Source organism: Sciurus vulgaris, assembly GCF_902686455.1.
Source record: "Sciurus vulgaris genome assembly, chromosome: 3".
Classification (NCBI taxonomy): Eukaryota; Metazoa; Chordata; class Mammalia; order Rodentia; family Sciuridae; genus Sciurus; species Sciurus vulgaris.
The window spans coordinates 123,266,199-123,284,026 of record NC_136463.1 but is presented as its reverse complement, the minus strand read 5'-3'; the positions used below and the strand labels follow the sequence as shown (position 1 = coordinate 123,284,026).

General features: G+C 37.6%; 2 protein-coding genes across 4 annotated transcripts in view; one reads left to right on the top strand and one right to left on the bottom strand.

The window, feature by feature from the left end:
• Positions 1 to 15,825, top strand: part of SPC25 (SPC25 component of NDC80 kinetochore complex) — a 43,528-nt gene extending 27,703 nt beyond the window's left edge. The window contains exons 6-8 of one of the 2 annotated variants that reach the window (XM_079131900.1): positions 3,834 to 3,932; positions 14,093 to 14,192; positions 15,699 to 15,825. In XM_079131900.1, coding sequence (XP_078988026.1) covers positions 3,834 to 3,932; positions 14,093 to 14,145 — 152 coding nt within the window. In that variant the 3' untranslated portion in view covers positions 14,146 to 14,192; positions 15,699 to 15,825. Of the gene's footprint in view, positions 1 to 3,833; positions 3,933 to 5,721; positions 5,928 to 14,092; positions 14,193 to 15,698 lie in introns of those variants that run through there. The other variant, XM_079131899.1, reaches the window with a different exon arrangement.
• NOSTRIN (nitric oxide synthase trafficking) overlaps positions 14,475 to 17,828 on the bottom strand; it is a 61,564-nt gene continuing 58,210 nt past the window's right edge. For both annotated transcript variants that reach the window (XM_079131865.1, XM_079131866.1), the window contains 2 exons: positions 16,989 to 17,078; positions 14,475 to 14,707 (listed from right to left, as the gene is read on the bottom strand). In XM_079131865.1, coding sequence (XP_078987991.1) covers positions 14,571 to 14,707; positions 16,989 to 17,078 — 227 coding nt within the window. In that variant the 3' untranslated portion in view covers positions 14,475 to 14,570. The remainder of the gene's footprint in view (positions 14,708 to 16,988; positions 17,079 to 17,828) is intronic.

Genomic DNA, 17,828 nt, shown 5'->3' with positions numbered 1-17,828 from the left:
TGAAGTCATGTTTTGTTGCCCTCATTTGCTCTCTCATATCATCATTTACTTCACAGGTCATTTTAATTATGTACATTCTAAACTCCTTTTTTGATATTTCTTCTACCTTCCTGTCAATGGATTCTATTAATCTAGTCTCTTGGTTTGTTTGTGTCGCCTTTTCCCTTTTTTTTTTTTTTTATGTTATTTGTGTGTCTTCTCCTCTAACCTTGGGGATCCACAGTATTACAGTTTCCCCCCTATAGATTTATGGTGTACTTGCAGATTTCCAATATCTTGCCTTTAAGGGGGAGATCAATATTAATGCAATGCCCAATTCAAACAATATGCAGCCTTAAACCAAATAGCCCCTATTAAGACATTATCAGTATTGTAATAAACAGAGATGATGTGTTCAGTTATTATCTAAAATGTGAACAATAAGTTTGCAATAAGGTCTACAATTTCTAATGGTGGACAAGGAAAGAATGGACGAGGGATGTAGGATGTGATGTTAGTGAGGTAAGAAGTGAGAATATAGAGGTACTAGATCATAGGAAGAGTGAAAGAGGAATCAAAAGAAGTTGGTTGTTAGCAGGAAAAAAGGGAGAAAGAGACTCTGAGGAAATAGATAAATAAGGAAAATAGAGTAAGTAAAAAAATAAAAAGAATCTACAACAAAACTATAATATACTATTCAAACCTACCAGTCCTCAGTAACCTGATGCATGAAAAGTGCTTGATTTCAAAGATGTTGGGGATGTGAGAGCGGGAAATGAAAAAAGAAAAAAATAGGGGAAAAAAGTTTTGATGGAAAATTAAACGATCGTTTCCATTGGAGTTCAATATCTTCTCTGCTTCCCTTTTCTTCTAATAGGTGGGGTTGTCTGCAGTTTGCTGGTAACTCCACCCTCAGGATGATGAAAGTGACTAAGGTGGGAGAATAAGACTTGGAGGCGGGACTCCTGGAGACAGGGTATAGCAATTGCCAGTCCCTCTGGAATACTGCATCCTGGGACTCTCCTTTGGGGTCCACTTATGTGATGCAGGAATCTGGTCTTAGCCTCGTCCCTCACTTGTGGACCCCACAATTCCTGGTCTCTAATTTAGTCTCTAAAGTGTATCTCTCCTGCCCCTGCCCTTTCGACTTCCCAATAAGAAAACTCTCTCCCCAGAGGCTGAGTGCCTGGACCTGTACTCCTGTCTCAGAATGCTATTCTGTATTGGGCAAATCTGGACCAGGCATTGAGAACTGTGGACCAGCCTCATAGCTGCACTAGGCTGGGTTGGTGGCTTAGGGGTGGTTGGGAGGTTAGGAATTGAGGAGCCAGAGGGCCCTGTTAATTGCCAAACTGGCTGGACCAGGCGATTAGTGGGTGCCATGTTGGGTAGATAGTCATGGACCAGGTTGATGTTAGATAGTCATGGACCAGGTTGATGTCAGGTCCCAGCAAGTGCTGCCCAAGTTGTCTCTGGGATCCCCGTGGGTGCTGGACTGGTTGGCTGGACAAATTGGGATCAAGATGCCCTTATCCCCCTTTCCCACCTACCAACCCTTGCAAGTCTTTCTCCTGCTCTGCAGCAAGATGGTGTCTATTAGCATACCTAGCAAGGATACCTCAGATGTAACCAAGCCTGCAGGGCCCTTGGTGATGATCTTTCAGGTCCTGGTTGTTATCCCTAGATGGAAGAGACCATGTCTCTAGTTGGTGGTGACAGCAGTGGCTAACCTGTAGGTACCTTGATAATGAGCTTCTAGTCTCTGGCCTGTGTCCCAAGATGGAAGCTTCCCCAACTAAAAATGGCAGCAGTGGTGGTAAAAGTAATCCAAGATGGTGGCAGAGGTGTCCCGAGATGAAGGCTGCCACACACTGGTAGATGGGGAACCATGCGGAACGCAGCACTGGATCTACGCTGGATCTCTGGCTCTTATCTTTTAATTGGAGAGTTGAGACCTTTTATATTCAATATTGTTAGACCAATAAATATTCAAGGTTACCCTCTTCATCTTCTAGCTCTGAGATTCTGTCTTCAGCATAGTCTAAGACTTTGAATTGAACATTTTATATAGTTTATTACATGTTTCATTTCCAAGATTTCTGTTTGGTTCTTTTTTAATATTTCTGTCTCCTTATTGAACTTCTCGTTTATATCCTGTACTGACTTCCTTAGTTCATTTGGTCGTTTTTCTGTGTTCTCATGGAATTCATTGATCATTTTTATACTCATTCTTTTGAATTCTTTAGCTGGTATTTCATCCACTTCAATTTTTGGCAGAACAATTGCTGGTGAATTATAAACTTTAAGAGGTATCATAGCATCTTTTTTTAAAAATATTTTCTGTATTCCTGCATTAGGTTTTATACATCTATTGAGATGGATTTCTTTTCCACTCTGTGGAATGTGAGCATTCTCTTGCCAAAGTATTCTAGCATGATCTAAATTGAGACTCCTCATAAGTTTGGTGTCCACAGCCTTTGTGTTAATTCTGTTGGTGTTTTAAGAGTGTATGTCCAATTAGCTAGACCTGAGGGACCACCCCTAGCCATTCCTACTTGGAACCTCGTTGTTAGTTTGGGGTTTTCTCTCTTCTGTTTTTTGTAGTAAAGTATGGCTAAAGTTCAAGCGTGGTTAATTTTTGTGTGTGGAGTAAGGTGCATTGTCTCTTGTCTGGCTTTATTAGCCTAGCAACCTCTCTCCCCTATGAACCTGTAGTGTTCCAGTAGATTCCTATCACCTTTCTGAGAAATAGTGTTTCCACTGCTTGAATCCTGAGCTACAGAGCAACTGGAAATATAACCTTTCTCTAATATACCATTGGTTGGCCCCAAGCCTGTTTGGATTGGCATGGATCTCCCAACAATGCTTTTTTATCCTAGTAAAATACGTGTATAACATAAAGTTTGCCATTTTAACCATTTTTAAATGTACAATTTAGTAATTTAATTATATTCACAATATTGTGCAACCATCACCAACCATTAACTATTTCAAAAAATTTTTATCATCCTAAACAGAAGCTTTGTATCTTTAAGTAATAACTTCCTATTCTTCCTTCCCCCAGTCCCTGATAACCTCTAATCTACTTTGTTTCTATGAATTTGTCTATTCTAGCTTTTATATAAATGAAATCATACAATACTTGTCCTTTTGTGTCTGGCTTATTTCTCCTAGAATTATGTTTTCAGGGCTTATCCATGTTGTAGTATGTATCAAAGCTTTATTTCTTTTTATCCCAGGGCAATATTCATAGCATGATTATACTAAATTTTGTTTATTCACTCATCTATTGGGAGTCACTTGGTTGTTTCCACTTTGGGCTACTATAAATGATGCTGCTGTGAACACTAGCATACAATTATCTATTTGAGTCTGTTTTTTATTGTTCAGTTGTAGGAATTTTAAAATACATATTGTGTGTTCAAGACTTACTGGTTGTATGATTTACCAATATTTTCTTCCATTTTATGTGATATCTTTTCATTTTCTTGATAGTGTCCTTCGGAGGACAAAAACTATTAATTTCAATGATATCCAATTTACCTATTTTTTGGTACAGGCATCGAAAATTCATAGAAACACCAAGTACTTTGGTGCAGGCATCAAAAAATATGTAATTGCATATCATTGAAATTAAAAACTACTTAAACTTTCTTCTTAAGCATCGTACTTAAGCTAAAATGTATTTTAGAACTAATTTTTAACTTCTATATTTGGAAACGATTTTTAAGTATTTCCATATACTTAGTAGTTCATACACTGATGAGAGAAAGGGTTAGGAAAACTTATCTCCATTGAAAGCTTTGGTTTCCCCCAAAATATTTTCATAATAAATAATCTTTTTTTTTTTTCAGGTGATAAACTGCAGTTTATATTCACTGGTATTGACCCTAAGCATCCTGAGAGTCCATTTATGTTTTCCCTGCATCTAAATGAAGCAAGAGACTATGAAGGTGTGTACTCAGCATTTCTTAACTTGTGTTTAAGATTGGCATCCTCAGTTGTTATTTGAATCAGAATGTAAAGTAATATGAAGGGAAATCATATTCTAGGGCCATTCTTCCTTTGCTAGTGTTGCTTCTTGAGAATTGCCTTCTATAGAATATGAATATCATTTTGGTTTATAGATATCATCTTGGAACTTTAATAAGTAACATATCTCCAAGATGGCATAGTGACTGAAAAATCTACAAGACCAAAGATTACTGAACTTCATGTGCAAATATGAATTACTCTTTTAGAGAAATTGAAGCTAATGCTGTAAAAGAGCATAAAGAATATATTTACCTGAATGTGATTATTACAATTTAACCAGGTCAGCAACTTTAAAGTCATATGTAAAATAATCAGAATGTAAGAATTTGCTATCACCCAAATAAATTTAAATAACCAAACTATCCCATCATGAAAAACCCACATAATGATAATGTTTATCATTATGTTTATGACAGTTATTTATTCTGTAGCAGGCTGAAAAATCTTTGATTTATAGGTAATGTATATATGGTTGATAATAGCATGAACAATAAAAGTGTGGAAATATGTTTATCTCTTTTTTATTCTAACAGCCCTGTATAAGTAATCATTGATTTATCAGAATTTTAAAAAAAAAATGATCATTATACCTATACTATCATTTAAAGTATTTATTGCTTACAGGCTGCTGGGTCAGCTGCTGAGTTAACTCTCTAATGTGCCCTGATGATTCAGTTCCTTTTCTTATTGAATATCTATTTTGAGAATCTGATTAATATGTAATTGCTTTTTTTTTTTTTCCTCTTTAGTAAGTATCTTCCAATCTAATGAGTGGTAGATTTTAAAAAGCAAACTCAAAAAACTTTTACCTAGCTTTTCAAATTTCTGTAAATTATAATTCCTTTACTACTTTATAATTTCATAATATTTCATAGTGTATTAAAATAGAATCCACAAGATAAATTTTGAACCCAGTTCTCTTTGCTGTTCTTTCTCTGCTATGGTCATGGTCTTTGTCCTCAACAATTTCTGCTGAAGAGCTGGAAATCCAAGGTGGTTGAATTTCTTCCCCTTGAACACAGAACAATTTGATGGTAGAAAAAGCTGGATCATTCTTTTCCTTTGACCACCCTCGCTGGAGACTTGTTCCTAGCACACCTACTGGTATAGCTACACATGAGGGCCACACTGTTATTTGTGACTTTGTGCCTCACTTGATTCATAGGCTGTAAATACCATTCCTGGAATAATATCCACATTTTTAATGACTTCCATTTTACTTGTTAAGTAAAACCTTAGGTATTTCTTTCTATAATTGAAGTTATTAAGGATTGACATTCAAAGTCATTCTTTTTTTGATTCAGTGGCCTGAAACTAGAAGTCATTTGGACCAAAGTTTTGCAGAGAAAAATGACTTGAGAGTTAAACCGTTAAGACAGTTTAAGTACCTAAATATAATATGTATAGGTTTAAGATGTGGAAAATGGTATTCTGCATCACTAAGCTCTTCAATCCCTTGAATACCATCTGTTTAAATATAAAACAGGATTGTAGTATTTAAGATTTGAATATTTAGAGATTAAACAAAGGAAAGGTCCAAAAGATAGTTAATTTGTGAAAATCAAGTGTATCATTTTATGCTGAAAGCATTTCAGAAAAATGTAATTGATATTCAAATCAAATGAAAGCATCTACATTAGAAATACTTCTCTCCCACACACAGTAAAACCCTCATTTATATTATCTCCATTTTTTTTTTTCTTCTAGTTTCAGATAGTGCTCCTCATCTTGAGTGCCTAGCAGAATTTCAAGAGAACGTAAGGAAGACTAACAATTTTTCAGCTTTTCTTGCCAATGTTCGGAAAGCTTTTACCACTATGGTTTATAATTAATGTATAAATAGTATATTAAAACTGTTGGATTTTCTTTTCTGTCATGTCTTTTTATAAAAGAAAGTCCCATCTATTTTCTGACTGTAGTCTTTTGGTATTTTTGTTATGTTTATGTGGTGTGAAGGAAATAAGAATTTATCACCTCAAAATATTCTTCTTTGACATAAATACCTAATTAGAGCTGAAGACAATCAAGAAGCAGAGTCAGAAAAGCTACCTGCCCTCCTCCTATTTGCCTTGAAGCAGGATGTAAAATGTGCAATTTGCTTTTCCCAAAATAAATTTAAATAAACTGTCCCATCACGAAAATCCCACACATTGATAATGGAGGTTAATTATTGATTCTGTAGCAGACTGAAAAACCTGCCTATTAAAGCTCCAAGATACTATCTGTAAAGGAAGGACAGAAGTTAATCACTGAAGAGAACTGTCATCAACTCAGATATGGCATCAGATGAATCTACAAACAAACCTTCCTTCATTGATTTACTCCCATAAACTTATCTCCCCTATTTCCTACATCTGGAAGCCTGAACTCCTTTGTCTTGCCACTTCTCTAAAAACATATTACTCTTTGTTGAAGATACCATCTAGCCAGAGTTCTAAGCCACTGCTTTCAGTTATCTTTTATTAAGGTTAGGAAACCTTAATAAACCTGCTTGTTTTTCCTCTTGTTAACTTGCCCAGTATGAACTTGAGGGTAGAAGAGAAATTATATTTTGTCCCTGACAGGTGTATTTCTTTAAAATATTTAATTAAAATCTTAGGGGGAGATTGATAAGGTAAAATATGTCTTAAAAATGAAAGATAACTATCTTACCTATACTATACTATATAGTATACTATAAAATATATGCTTTTGTTTTTTGGTTGGTACTGGGGATTGAAACCAGGGGCATTTTAACCACTGAGCTACATCCCTTTTCCTTTATTATTATTATGATTTATTTATTTTTAAGACAGTCTCACTAAGTTTCTTAGGGCCTCACTAATTGCTGAAGCTGGCCTCAGTGATTCTACTGTCTCAGACTCCCAAGTTGCTGGGAATATAGATGTGTGCTACCACACCTAGCTGTTTGTTTCTAAGTATTAGAGTGGGGTAGTTTATTCCTAGCACTGAGATTGAGAATTTGTACAGGCTGCACTGTGTCTCATTAGTCTCTAAACTTGTGAAGGTCTTGGACTCTTAATATTCAAAGATTAAAAGAGTAGGCCAAATTTGGAGTTGATAACTTAAAAAAAAAATAAAATAAAAATGACTGTCTACTATTATCCTAATGTCATAAGAAAAAAAGAGAGATAAGAATGTTTTTTCTTACACAAGTGGAATCTGCCCCTAGAATAAAAGATAAATCCTTCACTTCAGAAGGTTGGCAGTGTTCTACTAAGATATCGAGAAAAGGACACATTTTCAAAAATTCTAAGGCAAATATTTATAACCAATTTCTATATTATAATATTTGTACCATTTAATTCTGGTCTGAATATAAGTTAGTCACCTTGAGTCTATTTAATACATACTAGATCCACCTCTCAACTTGTTCCAGGATCTTGTTTTTGTCACAATCCTTTCCTTGTATATTTTATTGTATTTAGATATGCTGGCTTTATCAGAAACTGCATAATACTGGTTCAGGATATCATGGTCACAATTAAAAGTCATAGAACAAAGGATTCCATGGTCCTTCTGTTCTTCTTTCTGAATAGTCTGGGGTAAAGTTCAGGAAGAGAGCCAGTTAGTAAGAGTAGGAAGGGAGTGTTTCCACCCTGGATATGGCTCAGGGCTTTGCTCAAATGAACAGTAGACTTTCTTTGAGAAGAATGCAATGGACTGGTAGAAATGTTTTAAGTGACCCATACTAGTAGCCAGTCCAGCTTTTAGGAACCACTGGTTGGTATTATTTCTGTAGAGATCAAAGGCTAAACTACCTTAGAGTGTTAATCTGCTTTGTGTCACTGTGACCAAAGTACCTGACAGCAATATAGAATAGGAAGAATTTATTTTACCTCACTGTTTCTGAGGATTCAGTCCATGTTTGGGTAGCTCCAAGGTAGAAATATGACGGAAGGGTGTGGTAGAGGAAACTGCTCAGCTCATACCAGCAGAAAGCAGAGAGAAGAAGGGGCCAGGGAGAAGACAAACCCTTCTAGGCATGCCCCCATGACCTACTTCCTCCAACTAGGTCCCGTCTCCCAGTAGTACCTTCAGCCACCCGTGGATCAATCCATCAGAACCCTCTTGATCTAATCACCTCCCCAACACCCCACCTCTGAGCATATGAAACTGAGGAGGCATTCCAGATCCAAACCATAATACCTTGAGATTAGAATATGTGTGACTAACAATAGACCTATCCTATTTTAGAAGGGATTTGGCTAAAGGGAGTACAGTAGTTCCCCCTTATCCACAGGGGGATGCATTCCAAGATTACCAGTGGATGCCTGAAACCATGGATAATGTCAAACGCTGTATAGACTAGTTTATATACCTATGATAAACTATAAAGTAAGCACAATAAGGAGTTAACAACAAAAACTAATGCAAAATAGAATGACAAAATAAGACCATAAAACAGCCAAATAAGGGTTACTTGAACCTAGCACTACAATATCATGACAGTCAAACTGATAACAGAGACCACTACTAAGTAATTAACAGGTAGGTATATATACAGCATGGATATGCTTGAAAAGGTGTTTCAACTGATGGTCCATGATGGTGCCGCACTTCATCAGTCTACCCAGAATGGTACAGTTTAAAATTTGCTTATTTCTGAAATTGTCTTTAAATGTTCAGACCACAGTTGACCATGAGCCACTGAAACTATAGAAAATGAAACTGCAGGTGAGAATAGACTACAGTATTTAATGGAGTACCATGAGCCAGCTGTCCACTTTTCCTTGGGCAGACTTTTACATTTGGCCTTATTTGTTCTATCTGCATATAAATGAATATGTACAGTGCTATCAAAAACCAACTTCAGTTTTTGTGAACCCAGCTTGACTTTGAGTTCAAATTTTATCACCAGGATCCATTTCTTAGCTGTTCTGGACTGAAGCACTATGTGATGGACCCCCCCAAATTTCCAACTCCTCCCAGTCCCTGAACCAAACACTGCTGATCAAGGGGATAAGTGCATGCACTGAGTTACACTGCATCCCTCCAGAAATCCAGGTGTGGAGGCAGATTAACCTTAATAAAGGTTAAGAGTGGGAATGTAGTGCTCCAGTGGGAAAGAAAACAGATGTGTGGCATCCAAATACATCTGATGACCACAATAATGGGGACATGGTTACTGAATTTCTTTGCTTGAAATATATCCTCAATTTTACTTAAAACTTGAAGAAAGATCTGTATTCATTGAATCTAGTGGAAGGACATTTTTCATACTACAAACTTGGCAATCTAATGTTTTGAACCACAATAAGAAGACAGTAGGCATTAACACAGTTTGCCTTAAAGAAGAAATTCTCTAGGATCTCTTGGACCTGCAGATTTGAGAAATGAGGATTGAGTGTGCTGGGCTCAGAACTCACCCCAAAATATGAGTAAGAGACCAAAGTTCTGTAGAGTTTAGAAGTACATTCCAAGAAGTTTACCTAATAGTCACAAGAATGTTGGGTCAGATACAAAAGTTAAGGTAAATAGCTGTTAAAGTTCTCAAGATGATAATTTTGGCAGTTAACCTACAACATTCAATCTCTCCATCATGGTGTTCTAGTCAGCCAAGGTCAAGCAGTCTGCAAGACCTTTCATATAGATGCAGCTCTTTGAAGAACTTCACACTCCCCAGTAAGGGTAAGAAATGGATGGCTTCCCAACTAGGGCCACTTGTCTTCAGGAACAGTCATCCGGTGCTTCTGGGAGGCAGGTGTTGTTGCTGCAAAATCTGGGAATAAGAACCTGTAGCAGGAAAGTCACAAAATGAATGTATAGGAACAGTATGTGCTGCTGAGTCCCAAAACTGAATGTATAAAGAAAAGTACATCATCATGCCAAGCAAAGTGTCTTGGGCCATGGGATTTATATTAACTTGTTTTTCTCAACATGAACGTCTACTCCAGAATTGGGGTTATCCAGGCACTCTGGCCTGGTAGGGCTGGACAGCTTAGAATAATTAGTTAATACTTTTTTAGCATTTGCTATGAACCCAACATAGTACTTTTTCAAGTCCTTTACATATATCTGCTCATTTACATTCTCCACCTATGAGGTAGATACTATCGGTAACCTTGTTCTGCAAATAATCAAAAGAACTGTGTTTAAGTAACTTCAAGTCACACAGTTGATAAGTGTTAGACTTGAGATATAAAGTCAAATCTGGCACCTGAGTCCATGAGCTTTACCTAGACTTCTCTACTATATTGCCTGATGCAAAGACAATAGACAATATTTTTGTTTGTTTATTTTGTTTTTTTAATTTAACCTTTATTTTATTAATTTGTTTTATGTGGTGCTGAGATTTGAACCCATGCTAGGCAAGTGCTGTACCACTGAGCTACAGCCCCAGCCCCACAAAGTTCTTAATTTTGTTAAGGAAATAAGTTAGTTAGCATAGGTAGATTACTAGAGGAATGGGAGAATGGGGAGACAGGACAGGAGAACAACTGTAAAAGGGCCCCTGATGAGTAATTGACCCAGAGATACCATTCTTACTCCACATTCCAGAAAGAGGCCCAGCACTCTATCCCATAGAATCATGTTACCAAGGTCACAAATGTGCCCACAAACTGCTCTTGAGAGTCAGCTGACAGCTGTATGATATTCTGCTTGCAACACTAGACCAGAAAGCATGTAATGACCCAAATATGGATGCATGTCCTCAATTTTCGTACAATACAGGCATATGCCCTCCTCCACACAGGCAGCAGCTACATGAGGCATCGGGCCTGAAAGGGCATGGTGACTTGCCACTCCAAGGTTTTATGCCACTGCAAGCTCCCCACCCTAATGAAAGTTCAAGGCCTGATCATTTTGGTGCATTTTGGTGTCTAACTGATCTGCCTGCCCATCTCTCTGGGGTGTATCTCACTTCCTTTTGCCTTTCCTTTACCTTGCAATAACTCTGATCTAAACACTATCTCTGCCTTGCCTGTTGTCCAAATCTTGAACATTATACCCAAGGACCAAGGATTGGTCACCAACTCCACAGTTGACTCAACCATCCGTAACAGATTCTAAACAAATTTGAACTTACAGAATTTATTTTTCATGCTTCTATAGGAGTATAATGATTTTCTTTTGAATAGTAAACTTTCTTGAAAGCAGGGGAATATTTTTTCTAGATCCTTAGGAAATAGCCTCAATAAAAATGACAGAGTAGCTGCAGATCTCAGAAACAAGGCATCGGGGACCTGCCCCCGACTTAATTTTTTTATTTTATGGGTAGTAGTAGGGATTGGACCAGGGCCCCCCTACCACCAATATACCCCTTATGTATATTCCCATCCCTTTTTTTGTTTTTAATTTCTTTTCTTCCCTCCCCCCCCCCTTTTTTTTTTTTTGAGACAGTCTCACTAAGTTGCCAAGGCGGTCCTCAAAGGTAATCCTTCTGTCTCAAACTCCCAAGTAGCTGGGATTACAAATATCACCACCATGCCTTGTAGTACCTGACCCTTAGGACCTCTATGACTCCTTGACAAGTCTCCAGGGATGTCAACTAGTCATCAGCCCAGGTCTTCTGAAGACTAGAGAATGGAGAGCTATTGAACTGTGTGTTCTTTCTGCAAAAGATACCTGCTTCTTGCTGCTGCATCCCCACACTGGTGAAATCCGATCCCACCTCATCCCCCACATCTCGAGCTCATTTTCCCTGGGTTATACTTTCTTCCTACATGATGCTGCAGAAGACGATAGAATTTGTGGGTTTGATCCTAATGTGCTCCCCTTGCTCCCTGTCAGGCTAATTATCCCTCAAGGTCAGCATTGGGAGAAGGGCTTTCGTCTTGGAGGAGGGAGCAAATAAACTGCATTTAAATTGCTAATCTGTTAGTGGTTTATAATATTGTACAATAAAATTTACCCAAGACTTACTATTATATTGCCTTTTGATGGATCATAAAGCACTTTAAGTGATTAAAATGCCTTTTAATCATTATGAATATTCATTATTTTGAGTAATTGAAAATTCAAAAAAAAATGAAATTAGTAGATCTTTCTGGTTGATAGGAGATAAAGTAGAATAACATCTTCTCTGTGTTCAGTGAAAATCTGGCTCTGGCCTCCATGGCCTATATTTCAGATTTTTAATGGTGCCAAAAACTTCCTGACATATGAAACTGCTTACTGGAGTATAATTATTAAATCCTAATTAATTACTTAAAAGCATTAATATTAAAATTATCCTATATGGAAGACTTGGGTACATTATTAATCCTCACTGAATATGCACTTAATTTTATCCTAAATCTAAGGTGTGTCATCCCATCTGTTCAAACAGAAAATTCTTGCCATAATAAAAAGGTATTCAACAAGTGTGGTATACCCAAATATTTGTATTTTATCCAGTTTAAGACTCTAGTGTCTCTCCCCACCACCTCTTTTGTGTCTCTCCCCACCACCTCTTTTTTTTTTTTTTTGCGGTGTTGGGGATTGAACCCAGGGCCTTGTGCTTATGAGGCAAGCACTCTACCAACTGAGCTATCTCCCCAGCCCCCACCACCTCTATTTTGTTGTTTGGGAGCTGGGGACCAATTTCAGGGCTTTGTGTCTGCTAAGCACACTGCTTCACTGAGCTATAACCCCAGCCCCTATTGTATTTCTTTGGGGCTTACAAAGTTTATGTTACAGATGCAAAAAGAATTTGCAGCAACATTCCAAAACAAGAAAAACATTTATGTTTTCACAAAGCACAAATGATTTGTGAAGAAAAGAAATGTCTCTCTTTTTTTAAATTACTTCCAAAGGGTTTCAGGGTCCAACCACCATTATCATCACTTTCTCTTTACAAAATAGTCCATTGTAGACTGCAGTCAATTGCTACACAATATTTTATCCATCAAGGCTTAATGGAAAGAAGTAAGATGAGAAGGAAATATAAATTCAAAATCTCTTTTCACAGTCTAATGGACTATTATTCAGCCAACTTTCTTCATGCCAAAAGCCTTCATTAGTACACATTAAACAACATTAAAACTTCAGATCTGTTCTTCTCAACTGTAAATTGTCTCATGTAACAAATTTTACTTGAGTTCCTTGAGATCTAATATCTGTATCTATTTTGTTAGTTATGTGCTATATAGGAGTGTAATGACCCAGAATATGAAAAAAATATATTTATATGTAAACTTGGTTTTAGAAATTCCCTCTTAAAAGTATAAAATGTAATAAATTTCAAAAAAAGAGGGGTGAGGACAATGATAAGTTGGATTTTAATTGCTCCTTTAATGCCTTTGTTGAAGTCCTCTTAAAGGACAGACTATGTGGCACAAAAGTAAACAGGTATTTCCATCAACACCATTACCTTCCATTCAGTGGAGTGTGTGATCTTAGGCAGATTTAGGCCATTTTCTGAAAGATGCTGCTGTAACATTTCCCTTCCAAAACACTCCCCTCAAAAGTCTGGGAACATTATCTCTCTCATTCCCAAGTTTTTCTCATTACAGGGCATTTGAGGAAGTAAAACAAATATTACTCCATTTTGATGGGAAGTGTTGGTTTCTAAGATTTTCCATTCAAACTAGAGACTTAGTAGCATTTCAGGTTTGTCTCACAAGGGAGCTGCTTCCATAACGAACTATTTGGGAAGTACAAAATTCCTTATTTCCAATTAGCAAAAGAAGTTTCCAAAAAGGCAAGGAGGCATGGGATTTCAGGTACTGTGGGCCTTCCTTACTCTTTCCTTTCTACTTTGCTCTTGTCCTCAGGTCATGTCTGGCTCACACTTGATCTAACTCTATGAGCAACTGGTGGTGGGGAGGGGCAGTACAGGAAGCCCCTGCACAGGAAGTCATGTCTGAAGATGAAGCTCCATTCTGCCTAGGATCTGGATGACCACCCCCTCTTCTGATTCCATGGACTCAACCTTGGTTCCTAATCCTCTATTCTCTCTCCTAACCTGGATCTATCTTGCTGGTGCCTCACTTGCCTATCTATCACTATTCTTTTTTATAAAAATTTTTTTGATTTTTAAAAAATTTTACAGACTGCCTTTTAATTCATTGTACACAATGGGGTACACCTTTTCATTTCTGTGGTTGTGCCCAATGTAGATTCATACCATTCTGTGTTCTTCCTTGTCTCCCAGGCTTCCTGGTAGGTTTAGTGTGTCCTGTTGTGTATGTCCTGTTGCCATCCTAGTCCAGAGGGAAAGGACATCTAAATCTTAATTGCTGTTCTGCTACCAGGTAACTGATTTCAGGCAAATGGCTCCACCCTGGACTGACTCCTCCTCTTCCTCCAACCCCTCCTCCTCCTCTCTCCCTCACCCTCTTTCCCTCCCTGCCCCCCTGTTACGCCAGGAGTTAGTTGTACTGGATCTTCTCTAGGATCTCTAGAATTCAAAAACTCTAGTAACCATGAGTCTCTTCTCTGTCTCCTTCACCACCCATCTTTTATCTGATTCTGTCTCTAACAAATAACTGTGAGTGCAAAGTGACGTGACCTTCAGAGAGGACTATACCACCCGTTTAAAAAGGAAACCTCACAAAGATTACAGCACTTTATTTTTATTTGCACCAGATTGCACAGTTTACAAAGTCAGTTAGGGTGCTCAGGTTCTTGTTTTATGCCTGTGTAACTGTGTTCCCAGATTTTAAAGGTAGCTCTTCCACATAAGCAGCAGGAAAATGGCCTTTTTTTCCATTTAAAGAACCAAACCACCAACCTTCTTCTTTCTTCTCATGTAAAGTCACAATGTCTCCTGTGAAAATACACTTTTCGTTAGACAAATGGGTCTCTGCAACTTGAGCATAGGACAAGAGCCTGATTGGTAGGAGTTTTATAAGGAAATCCTACATATAAAGTTTTGATTGGGAGCATCATTTTCTGCACTTGATTCCAATAAAGAAAAATGATTGAACACTTTGTATGAAACTGGCATAATCCAGAAGAACACTCAAAAGACTGAAATAATGAATAATTGAGTTATGCCATGAAACAGTTTGCTTAAAAGCAGAATTAGAGCAGGGCATGGTGCACCTGTAATCCTAGCTACTTGGGAGGCTAAGGCAGGAGGATCACAAGTTCCAGTCCAGTCTGGGCAACTCATTGAGACTCTGTCTCAAAATAAAAGGGCAGGGGATATAGCTCAGTGGTAGAGCGCCCCTGGGTTCAAACCCTAGCACATGCCTCCCCAAAACAGTATCAAGTTGGATTTCAGGCTGCCTAGTTCACTTTGTATATGACACATGGTTGTCAGCAAACTCTTTCTTAGTGTCCTTTAGGACCACGTGTTGGTGGCCATAATAGTTTGATATATTGACTCCTATGAACACATATCAGCTGACAATCAAGATACTTAAGATCAAAGCAGTTTCTCTCTACTCCACATGGTTTCACAGTCCAAAATTCTAAAAAAAAAATTGACTCCCCATTTATCAATTTAGATAACATTGATAAATCATTAATTGAAGACAATACTTTTTAAAGAATTGGTTCAAATAAATGGAATTCCTAGCCCTCATCCAATTCTCTAGGGGTTCTTATAAAAACATCATTGTGATATTAATAACCTTAATGTGTAACCTGGTGCCCCAAATCCTTTGGCTAGCCTCTGTCTTGTGGGAGAGTCCTTGCTCTTTGGCCATTCCCTGGATATGAAAGTAAGAACTTTCTTCAGCATCCAAGATCCACTTCTCCTATAGCATCATTCTGAGGTCATATTTCACTTTTTCTTTCACTTTTTTCCTCAGGAATTTTTATCTGAAGGTGAAGAAGACTGTTAACCCCCTTCTATATTTTGAGTCATAAATCACTCTTCTTCTGCGAGATCATTTCCAGCCCAAGTTCTCCCTCTAAGGAGTACTCCCAGGTCAGAGATTGCTTGACAAAATCTATTAACAGGAATTCAAATAAATGATTTGAAATTGTATTGCAGCTTCCCTAGGCCTCCGCTGTCGTGCTTCACTGAAAGAAACTACCTGGAATATAGAGCAAAAGTGGGGTTTGCAAATGACTAAGAACTGAAATCAAGATAATCAAATTATTGTGAAACTCAGGATTCCTGAATTCCAGAAGGCCTCTGGGAAATGTGTTCTTATTCATAAAGAAGAAAAGTAATTGAAGAACTCCGACACACACTGAAAAGGAAGCACCTATTGAATAAGAGCAAATGTACGGTGTCCCTGTTGTTTGGCTATAAAATCCATCTCAATTTTCTATCGACTCTGGGAGCCATAGCCCCGTCATGGGTAATAAGCCCTTTCCCATCACACAACTATTTCTCACAAACACTTCCATTTCCAGATCTCCACCTTAGCTTTAACTTCCAAATGTGGACACATAAGGAAAGTTGAGGCTGGAGACTTATTTAATAATGTTGAGGTTTATATCATCCATGAAATAAGACCTTTCCTTATTAAATAAATATCATAACACAAATAAGAGGTTCTGATAAAACTGACCAGAAATACTGTCCTGAGAGATAAGTGGGATAAACACCAAACTGGAAGTCTCCATCTGGGTTCTAGAACCCTCTCTTATACTAATTCATGAGCAGAAGTCACCAGTGGGTCTCATGCTGGAAACATAAAGAAGTGGCGCTACGTCTCTAATGACTCATTTCCCACATTCTGCCCCCACGTAGCACTATGATTGAGGGCACTACTGAATTTGTAAGTTCAAATCCTGTGCTGCCATTGCCTGTGACTTTAGCCAAAGCACTTACCCTTTCTGTGCCTCAGTTGTATCAGCTATAAAATAGAAATAAGTACAATCCCTGCCTTCAAAGGCTTTTATGAATGTTAAGTTGGACAATATGCTTGCAACAAGGTCTGGCACATAGGAAGAGAAAATAAATATTAGTCATCATCATTGTGAGCTTCAGTTTTTCATGAGTCTATTCTTGATCTTCTAAGAAGGGTGATTAAAACCTCAACTGACTTGACATTGGTAGTTAAGGTTGCTGTGCTAAGACAGGACTTTATGCATGTCAAGGATCTCAGCATGTGAAGGTAATTAAAATATCTGAAAATGACTCTTACCTTTTTCCAAATTCAACTCATCATCTTGCCTGGCTTGAAAAGAATACAAGGCTTTGCAAAGACTGTTGCCGAGCCGGGCCACTCCAGAGGCTAAAAGTTGGATTAAGTTGTAATTACCATGCTGTGTTAGTAGGCAAAATGAATATGATCAGAAGCTCTGGTTATTTAACAGTGTGGTTCAGAGATTAAATATATTGAAATTTTCTCAAAAATGTTTATAATTTTACCTAATATTCATTCCTTGATTCAATGAGCATTTAATGAAGCATCCTACTTTGTGTATGAATGTGTATACTATATAATCAAAAACCATATTATAGTATGGGAAATAATATGGAGAAAAAAAGGTATTGTCATTATAACAGTATTGATGACAATTTAAAATTACTTGTTTTCCATATGAGCTTAGTCACATCATTAGATAATACGTGTGGGAGGTGCATGCATGTTTGGGAAAGCACACCAGTTCTGCCATTCAGGTAGAGACAGTGGCTATTTGGAGCATATGATCCTCATCATCATCCCTTGGTGCCTATGGAATTGTTCCTCAAACAATGCAATGGAGACTTTAATATATGGTGTAGACCATAGTTCCCTGGGTTTTATTGAAATTTTTTCTTTGTCAATTTCTAATCAAGAAACCAGGCAGTTGAGATTATGGTAGATAGTTGAACAATGAGGAATAAATAATGACCTGTGTGAGTGAGTGCCTGTCAAAAGGTGAAGGGCAGTGGGGTGTGGATGGACAATGACCAAGTCAGATGACTGAATAAAGGGGTGGATAGACCATGTGTTCCAAGTTCATGTGTGTCCCTGCAAACCGCCTGTATCACCATGTTT